Here is a 10,411-nt window from a genome sequence, read left to right on the forward strand (position 1 = left end):
TGTATTTTACATATATTGTCACATGCTCAACGATTTTAAAACATCATAACGATACTCGATGAAGCAATGAACAATATACAATGAACGTAACTGTGGCGTATCCAGCCCGTTTTATTTAGCTCTGCTATACAATTATTTCTTTGTTCACTAACTGTAAAAACAACAGATTTCTAAACCAAACTATCTTCCGGGCGCTACACAACTGTGTAAAATTTATAAGGTAAATTTATTATTTTTACATTATCTAGACTGTATTAGTTTTATGTCCCCAGTTATTTGTAAAAATAAATACCATGTCCATGATTCACAAACAGAAAATGTTAATTTTGTTTAATACTATTTACAGATATATACATACATGATTTGTCAAGGGCTCCAATTTGAACAATTACAGTGTAGATGTTTGCAAGCAAAAGTGAAGCGATACATGATTATTTTTATGTTAGATGCTTACAATTACTATATTCTCAGAGAATATAATTTTTTGAATGGCAGGTTTGCATTGCATTCTCAATGTGGGGAAACATCTCGATTTTTTGTTCTTCAAAGCATTTGACCAGATGCACTAGCATCTTCTTCTGCATCCAGGTAACAGAGCAAGGGTTCACACCATTAGCCAAAGCAACAGCATTTGCCACAGCAAAAAGACCACAATCTGATGATCCTTTTTGATGTTGTTGGAGAATCACTTTGGCGTTTAAAGAAACATCCTGTTCTTGAAGGTTTTTGTAAACATTCTGGAGTTGCCTTTTTAATGATGAATTCAGGTTGGTACTCATAGATTCAAAGACTACTATTTCACCAGTTATGGATGTAGAAACCACCCAGTGGGGACCAATATTATGACATTGAATTGCTTGGGTGATATTTTCAGGAATATTTATGAGTTTGTTACTGTATGTGACTGCTACGACTGTGTTTAGACCTCCCACTCCGGTACCAAGATCACCTATTAATTTCTGTGCTGCATCAATATGGTCATCTGAAAGCCATCCATTTAGATTTAGAAGCACGTCTTTCTGAGCATATGACAACTTTATTCCTTGAATATCTACCCAACACTCCTCAGAATTTTCAATTTTCTCATTGTTCTTCATTTTCATCTTTTTTGCTAGTTGCTCTTCAATTACTTGTAATTTGCATTTCTCATGCTTCTCTTCTTTTTCAAGCTTCTCTTCAAATACTTCAATCTTTTCACTTTTTAAATCAGCTGCTCTTCCCACTTGTTTACCTGGACACCTCTTGCATTTTCGTTTTGGCAAAACAGATTGTGACCTACTTTTTAAAATTTGTTTCTTTTTTGGAGATAAAGACTTGTTTTTCAATGAAATTCCATTTTCCTCAGGATGATTTTTTTTTCTTGTGTATTGTATTACCTCTTGTAACATCTCCAGGGTTTTGTCCAAAACTTTCTCATCATCCAAAATGTAAAGCTCATCCTGAATTTGTTTGGCTTTTTTAACACACTTATTTCTAACATTTTGGATTTAGTTGGAGCAATAATCTGTTGTGGAAAGAAAGCAGTCATGTACGAATCGGATGATTTGATATTCTGTTCCTTATATCTATAAAGAGAAAATTGTAAGTACACTTATACTTTTTTGATTATCGTTAAAGCTCACTGATTGCGAACATCTTATAAAAAAAAACAGTATGCACAATACTTTTTGTAGCTATCAGGCAGGAACTGTGTGAGTAATATATTGACGAGATCACTTATCGAATGATTTCGTCTGTCCTCTAAATATGAATCCTTTAACCAGTTATTTTGCCTTTCCACTCCGTTGTTTGTATAAATGGCAACGCGCAACGATTCATCCCTGTAAAAACGCACCCATTTCTAGAAAAGTAATGTATATATTTATATAAACACACATAGGTTAGATAGGTAGTATCAGTTTTGAGCAGTTTAGCGTACTGATATTAAAACGCATAAAATAGAAGAGATTAATACCTGCAAGTGTAATCCCCAAAATTCATCAAAGTATTTCTGCAGTTGCAGCGATTCTTTCCACAGATGGCTGTTTTTCAATGCATCAATGATTTTCTGTAATGCGATTTGACTTGTGCTATTTGCAATATTTCGCAGCAGTTGTAATAACTCATGTTTGTAAAGATACGTTCCATTACTGCGCTTAATTAATCCATTCGTTCCACGCCTTCTCTCGATGAAAATTGCAAAAGCATTTTCTTCAAAAAAGGCTATTGCTTTGTTTCGTCTTACTTGGAATACACTGTTTGATTGCTCCAATTTCCAATTTCAGCTAATGAAAAATCAACCATTATGTTTTTAGGTTTCCACAGTGGATTCTCTTGACTGATGATGTTCAGGACTTCTGATATGGAATCCATGTCCTAATTTTGGGATATGAAGACAGCAACAACGATGTAACAAACATTTGATCGGACACATAAGAAAAACAACGGCAGTGCATACCTCAAAAGATGTGAATTGGAAAACTTTAAAACATTAACTTTCCAAGTGACAACAACTGGAAACTCCATTTTTGAACTAGCATTTGGCAACAATTCCATGATGATTTCCTGCGCTTTTTATGTTTGGATTCTCATAGAATATACGTATGGCAAGTTGCAATTTTACAATGTAGGAAAATGTGAATTTTTTGTTGCTCGAAAAACATAGCCAAATGCATTGTATCTTCTCATATGACCATAAAATCAAGAAATGGTGCATTCAATGCTGTTAGGGAGGTGGGTGCATGGAAATTGAGCATTCTTCATGAAATTATGGATGGTCATTGCAGAGCACAGAGCACCCCAACCTGACAAAGATTTTTAGTTTACAAAATTGATAAAGAAACTTGTTCATGTTAAGTGGTAATATTATTTGCAAACACTATGACATCATGTAATGACTTTTTACAATTACATTTCACTATTTGAGAGTGTTTCATCTACGGCAAGTTATGTTCTACAGCACTGGGTCTATGCCACAAGCATAACAAAAGCAGGTGGGAGCCTTTTAAACTGTTCGAAAAATCCTTTGACAATGGAAGGAATTATATGCTCAAAGGTTTTTCTGAACAATCTGTTTTTCCATAATAGAATTTATTTTGGTGCTCAGAGATTCAATTTTAAAATTTTTGCCAGAGTTGAATGTAGAGAATACCCAGTGTTACATGTTAAGATATATTGTCACCATTTCTTGTTGTAAAGTATTTTCAGGAACATATGAATTAGCTAATGTGATTGATATCACAACTTTACATTCAATCTGGCTGCACCTGTACTATGATCACCTATCAATTTTTCATGATAAATCAATTTGCTCATTTGAAAACCACCCATTTCATTTAATGAGCACTTAAGTTAGATTGTGGTTCACTGTGTGGATGGCACTGCTGGAGGCAATGAGTTTTCAAAATTTCCTGACAATAACTTTAACAAAGTTTAAAAAGTTACCACACCTGTGTATTAACTCAAATCAGAAAATTACAAGCAAGTATGGACAAACAGTCAAACACATTAAACACACAAACTTTATATTATTATGCAGGAAGCTTGGAAAAAAATTTGAAGATACGAATCTAGATGGGTGTGTTTATCATGTATGTTGTATCTATAATAATTTTTATTAGTACTACAAATAACAGGAAAATATTTAATATCATATCTATAATACAAATAGAGTCCATTTCTACTTTATAACATTACATTGTTCTCCTTAGGTCCAGTAAAGTACTATCAATCCATTACTACCGTGAAATTGGCACCACATTGGGCACAACATTCAACACAACATTCATCACAACATTCAACACCACATTCAACTAAAATTTATCATTCAAAATGATAAATCGAAAAATCGTCTTTAAAACACGTTTTCCATCAAATAAAATAGTAAAAAACAATTCTTAACTGTTTATTATTATTTTACTGTCCTTAACCATCACAAAAAATGTATAAAAGTCAAGAAATTGAAGAAAACACTAAGATTTATATTACAGTGTACTTTCCATTTCTCTTAATTAGCGTATAACTTAAAAACTACACGGTAGAATTTTTTTAAACTTGGCCAGAATATAGATAATTATATTGCCTAAAATATATCCAAAATCTGGAGTGCACAAAAATATAAATGATAGAAAAACATCTACAAAGTCGGATGACACGAATACGCGTAATATAATATTATATAATTAACTTCCTATATCCAGGTATCTTTGCAAACAAAGGCCTATAAATAAAAACTACACGGTAGAATTTTTTAAACTTGGCCATACTGTTGATATGTTTATTCTCTATAATATATCCAAAATCTGGAGAGTGCACAAAAAAATAATTTGTAGAAAATCATCGGCAAAGTCGGATGACACGAATACGCGTAATATAATATTTAATAATTAACTTCCTATATCCAGGTATCTTTGCAAACAAAGGCCTATAAATAAAAAACTACACGGTAGAATTTTTTTAAATTTGGCCATACTGTTGATATGTTTATTCTCTATAATATATCCAAAATCTGGAGAGTGCACAAAAAAAAAATTTGTAGAAAATCATCGGCAAAGTCGGATGACACGAATACGCGTAATGTAATATTATATAATTAGATTCCCATATCCAGGTAACTTTGCAAACAAAGGCCTATAAATAAAAAACTACACGGTAGAATTTTTTTAAACTTGGCCATACTGTTGATATGTTTATTCTCTAAAATATATCCAAAATCTGGAGAGTGCACAAAAATAAGTTGTAGAAAATCATCGGCAAAGTCGGATGACACGAATACGCGTAATATAATATTTAATAATTAACTTCCTATATCAAGGTATCTTTGCAAACAAAGGCCTATAAATAAAAACTACACGGTAGAATTTTTAAACTTGGCCATATTGTAGATATTTTATTGTCTATAACATATCCAAAATCTGGAGAGTGCACAAAATATAAAAGGAATAGTATTCCTTGAGAATAAACCGTGAAGTTGGCACCACATTCGACAAACAGCTCTATAGCTAAAAACTACACGGTAGAATTTTTAAACTCAAGTATATTATAGAATTTTATATTGTCTAAAATATATCCAAAATTTGGAAAGTGCACAAAATATAAATGATAGAAAAACATCGGCAAAGTTGGATGACTCAAATGCGCGTAATATGATCTTGCATAAATAAGTTAAGAATTCCGGTTCTTTAACAAACAAAGCCTTATAAATAAAAAACACGGTAGAATTTTTCAAACTTGGCTATATTGTAGATATTTTATTGTCTATAACATATCCAAAATCTGAAGAGTGCACAAAAAAATAAGTTGTAGAAAATCATCGGCAAAGTTGGATGACACGAATACGCGTAATATAATATTTAATAATTAACTTCCTATATCCAGGTATCTTTGCAAACAAAGGCCTGTAAATAAAAAACTACACGGTAGAATTTTTTTAAACTTGGCCATATTGTAGATATTTTTATTGTCTATAACATATCCAAAATCTGGAGAGTGCACAAAAATATAAAAGGAATAGTATTCCTTGAGAATAAACCGTGAAATTGGCACCACATTCGACAAACAGCTCTATAGCTAAAAAACTACACGGTAGAATTTTTTTAAACTCAAGTATATTATAGAATTTTATATTGTCTAAAATATATCCAAAATTTGGAAAGTGCACAAAAATATAAATGATAGAAAAACATCTACAAAGTCGGATGACACGAATACGCGTAATATAATATTATATAATTAACTTCCTATATCCAGGTATCTTTGCAAACAAAGGCCTATAAATAAAAAACTACACGGTAGAATTTTTTTAAACTTGGCCATACTGTTGATATGTTTATTCTCTAAAATATATCCAAAACCTGGAGAGTGCACAAAAAAATAAGTTGTAGAAAATCATCGGCAAAGTCGGATGACACGAATACGCGTAATATAATATTATATAATTAACTTCCATATCCAGGTAACTCAAACAAAGGCCTATAAATAAAAACTACACTGTAGAATTTTTAAACTTGGCCATACTGTTGATATGTTTATTCTCTAAAATATATCCAAAATCTGGAGAGTGCACAAAAAAATAATTTGTAGAAAATCATCGGCAAAGTCGGATGACACGAATACGCGTAATGTAATATTATATAATTAGATTCCCATATCCAGGTAAATTTGCAAACAAAGGCCTATAAATAAAAAACTACACGGTAGAATTTTTTTAAACTTGGCCATATTACAGATATTTTATTGTCTAACATATCCAAAATCTGGAGAGTGCAAAAATATAGAAGGAATAGTATTCCTTGAGAATAAACCGTGAAGTTGGCACCACATTCGACAAACAGCTCTATAGCTAAAAACACGGTAGAATTTTTAAACTCAAGTATATTATAGAATTTTATATTGTCTAAAATATATCCAAAATTTGAAAGTGCACAAAAATATAAATGATAGAAAACATGGGCAAAGTTGGATGACTCAAATGCGCGTAATATAATCTTGCATAAATAAGTTAAGAATTCCGGTTCTTTAACAAACAAAGACCTATAAATAAAAAACTACACTGTAGAATTTTTTTAAACTTGGCCATACTGTTGATATGTTTATTCTCTAAAATATATCCAAAATCTGAGAGTGCACAAAAATAGTTGTAGAAAATCATCAGCAAAGTCGGATGACACGAATACGCGTAATATATTATTTAATAATTAACTTCTATATCAAGGTATCTTTGCAAACAAAGGCCTGTAAATAAAAACTACACAGTAGAATTTTTAAACTTGGCCATACACAGATATTTTTATCTATAACATATCCAAAATCTGGAGTGCACAAAATATAAAAGGAATATATTCCTTGAGAATAAACCGTGAAGTTGGCACCACATTCGACAAACAGCTCTATAGCTAAAAAACTACACGGTAGAATTTTTTTAAACTCAAGTATATTATAGAATTTTATATTAGACTTTGCCGATGATTTTCTACAAATCATTTTTTTGTGCACTCTCCAGATTTTGGATATATTATAGAGAATAAACATATCAACAGTATGGCCAAGTTTAAAAAAATTCTACTGTGTAGTTTTTTAGTTATAGGCCTTTGTTTGCAAAGATACCTTGATATAGGAAGTTAATTATTAAATATTATATTACGCGTATTCGTGTCATCCGACTTTGCCGATGATTTTCTACAACTTATTTTTTTGTGCACTCTCCAGATTTTGGATATATTATAGAGAATAAACATATCAACAGTATGGCCAAGTTTAAAAAAATTCTACCGTGTAGTTTTTATTTATAGGTCTTTGTTTGTTAAAGAACCGGAATTCTAACTTATTTATGCAAGATTATATTACGCATTTGAGTCATCCAACTTTGCCGATGTTTTTCTATCATTTATATTTTTTTGCACTTTCCAAATTTTGGATATATTTTAGACAATATAAAATTCTATAATATACTTGAGTTTAAAAAAATTCTACCGTGTAGTTTTTTAGCTATAGAGCTGTTTGTCGAATGTGGTGCCAACTTCACGGTTTATTCTCAAGGAATACTATTCCTTCTATATTTTTGTGCACTCTCCAGATTTTGGATATGTTATAGACAATAAAAATATCTGTAATATGGCCAAGTTTAAAAAAATTCTACCGTGTAGTTTTTTATTTATAGGCCTTTGTTTGCAAATTTACCTGGATATGGGAATCTAATTATATAATATTACATTACGCGTATTCGTGTCATCCGACTTTGCCGATGATTTTCTACAACTTATTTTTTTGTGCACTCTCCAGATTTTGGATATATTTTAGAGAATAAACATATCAACAGTATGGCCAAGTTTAAAAAAATTCTACAGTGTAGTTTTTTATTTATAGGTCTTTGTTTGTTAAAGAACCGGAATTCTTAACTTATTTATACAAGATTATATTACGCGCATTTGAGTCATCCAACTTTGCCGATGTTTTTCTATCATTTATATTTTTGTGCACTTTCCAAATTTTGGATATATTTTAGACAATATAAAATTCTATAATATACTTGAGTTTAAAAAAATTCTACCGTGTAGTTTTTTAGCTATAGAGCTGTTTGTCGAATGTGGTGCCAACTTCACGGTTTATTCTCAAGGAATACTATTCCTTTTATATTTTTGTGCACTCTCCAGATTTTGGATATGTTATAGACAATAAAAATATCTGTAATATGGCCAAGTTTAAAAAAATTCTACCGTGTAGTTTTTTATTTACAGGCCTTTGTTTGCAAAGATACCTTGATATAGGAAGTTAATTATTAAATATTATATTACGCGTATTCGTGTCATCCGACTTTGCCGATGATTTTCTACAACTTATTTTTTTGTGCACTCTCCAGATTTTGGATATATTTTAGAGAATAAACATATCAACAGTATGGCCAAGTTTAAAAAAATTCTACCGTGTAGTTTTTTATTTATAGGCCTTTGTTTGCAAAGATACCTGGATATAGGAAGTTAATTATATAATATTATATTACGCGTATTCGTGTCATCCGACTTTGTAGATGTTTTTCTATCATTTATATTTTTGTGCACTCTCCAGATTTTGGATATATTTTAGGCAATATAATTATCTATATTCTGGCCAAGTTTAAAAATTCTACCGTGTAGTTTTAAGTTATACGCTAATTAAGAGAAATGGAAAGTACACTGTAATATAAATCTTAGTGTTTTCTTCAATTTCTTGACTTTTATACATTTTTGTGATGGTTAGGACAGTAAAATAATAATAAACAGTTAAGAATTGTTTTTTACTATTTTATTTGATGGAAAACGTGTTTTAAAGACGATTTTTCGATTTATCATTTTGAATGATAAATTTTAGTTGAATGTGGTGTTGAATGTTGTGATGAATGTTGTGTTGAATGTTGTGCCCAATGTGGTGCCAATTTCACGGTAGTCAATCCATTACTTCTGCAAGGCAGACATTTTAAAGAAAGTACATCTGACCAAAATTGAATTGAAATCTTTGTAATCTTTTATCGCTTTCTCTATTGCCAATTTGCCTTATTGCCATATGCAAACGCAATATGTAGTGCGGTAAAATCATTCGTAAAATGAAACATGAATATTCGTCAATTGTTACTTACCGCTGACATAATAAGAATAATATGTGGGCGCGTACGTTAGTTGACCATGATCTAGTGCCGACCATTGAGCTCTAAAAGACCTGGAGGGGCAAAGGGGCCTGGACCCCGTGGTCAAAAACAAGTCTCATGTTGAAGACAGATGTCGCTTCTTTTACTAGATTGCTACTCTTATTCTTTTAAATGATATCGTAATTCTTCAAAAGACATAAAAAGTTCTTTGCCATCAATTTTTGCTTCTTCCACATTCAACTTCATTGCAACCGATGCATCTTATGTGAATTTTTAATCACCTGGAATTGAAAAACATGTGGACTTTGTCAGATGACGCAGTACTGTATTTAATGTTTCATGCATGTCATGATAAGCTTTTCTTGAGCAAATATTTCAAGGTAGGAGCAAAATTTGGCACATTATTGAACAAAGTAGTTTTTATCTTGATTTTGATGTACTAACCTGTTTACTACACTATGTAACAAACAATTCATTTACAGAAACACCAGATGGCTGGATTTATAAAACTTTTAGCATAAAGCAAACCTTTACACACCATCAATATGATTGTCCATAATCTGTCAAATTGTCCAGGCTAGCTGTTTAATACAGGTATTTTTTATTGTACGACATGTACCAAAGAGCTCACTAATTAATCCTGCACTGCATTTGATTTCAATACAGCTCTGTCCTTAATATTTGCTTCATATTTTCAGAAAAATATGAAAAAATCCTCCATTTCAACTCAGTTGAAACAAGGAGTTTTAAGATATGCATATCTCGATAAGAACTGGTTGCTTTGCCTCGTCTAGCAATCGATTAAGTAAAGAACAAATAAGACTGGATAAACATAACTTAAATTACAACTTAGGAGTAAAAACATTCACAAAATATATGCCATCACACTTCAAGTATCGACTTAAAACAAAACACTGAACACTTTAAATAGTAAACAATCTTACGTTGCTTACCGGTGTCATGAAATGTTTCCTTTTCTGGCATTACTTCAGCATCCGTATACCAAACAAGTTTGCAGCATGTTTTAAAGATAAAATTTCTAAAGTTTTTGTGCTTGGCATTGATATTTTATATAATCGCAATTGTGGTTGTCAAATCCGGGTGGGCGAAAAAAATTTCATTTTATGAGCCCGCGTCTTTCCGCTGACTTTGACAACCAAAATCCGCCATGTTTTTGACCACGCGGCCGCGCGCTGATAATTTATAGTAATTTGGTTGACGTTTCCCCTCCAGGTCTTATAGAACTCAATGGAAACAACACAATTTCTTCAATACATTGATATTTGCGTTTATTTTTCCTTGTATTTGTGTGGA

At 31.5% G+C, this 10,411-nt stretch overlaps 1 protein-coding gene across 1 annotated transcript; it reads right to left on the bottom strand.

The window, feature by feature from the left end:
- Positions 1-1,360: 1,360 nt before the first annotated feature.
- Positions 1,361-2,535, bottom strand: LOC124445111. Its single transcript, XM_046995819.1, has 4 exons — positions 2,438-2,535; positions 1,955-2,234; positions 1,665-1,840; positions 1,361-1,565 (listed from the first exon to the last, which is right to left on the bottom strand). Exons 1-4 carry the CDS (start codon positions 2,533-2,535, stop codon positions 1,373-1,375), a joined length of 747 nt encoding a protein of 248 aa, XP_046851775.1. The 3' UTR covers positions 1,361-1,372.
- Between the last annotated feature and the right edge of the window lie 7,876 nt (positions 2,536-10,411).

This window comes from Xenia sp. Carnegie-2017, unplaced genomic scaffold (assembly GCF_021976095.1).
Source record: "Xenia sp. Carnegie-2017 unplaced genomic scaffold, XeniaSp_v1 HiC_scaffold_22, whole genome shotgun sequence".
NCBI classification, from domain to species: Eukaryota; Metazoa; Cnidaria; class Anthozoa; order Malacalcyonacea; family Xeniidae; genus Xenia; species Xenia sp. Carnegie-2017.

Coding starts and splice junctions, on each gene's coding strand:
- LOC124445111 (XM_046995819.1), bottom strand. CDS start 2,535: ATGGAATTGTTGCCAAATGCTAGTTCAAAAATGGAGTTTCCAGTTGTT. Junction 2,235..2,437: donor TCCAATTCACATCTTTTGAG/GTATGCACTGCC, acceptor GCAATCAAACAG/TGTATTCCAAGTAAGACGAA. Junction 1,841..1,954: donor TTTGGGGATTACACTTGCAG/GTATTAATCTCT, acceptor TTACTTTTCTAG/AAATGGGTGCGTTTTTACAG.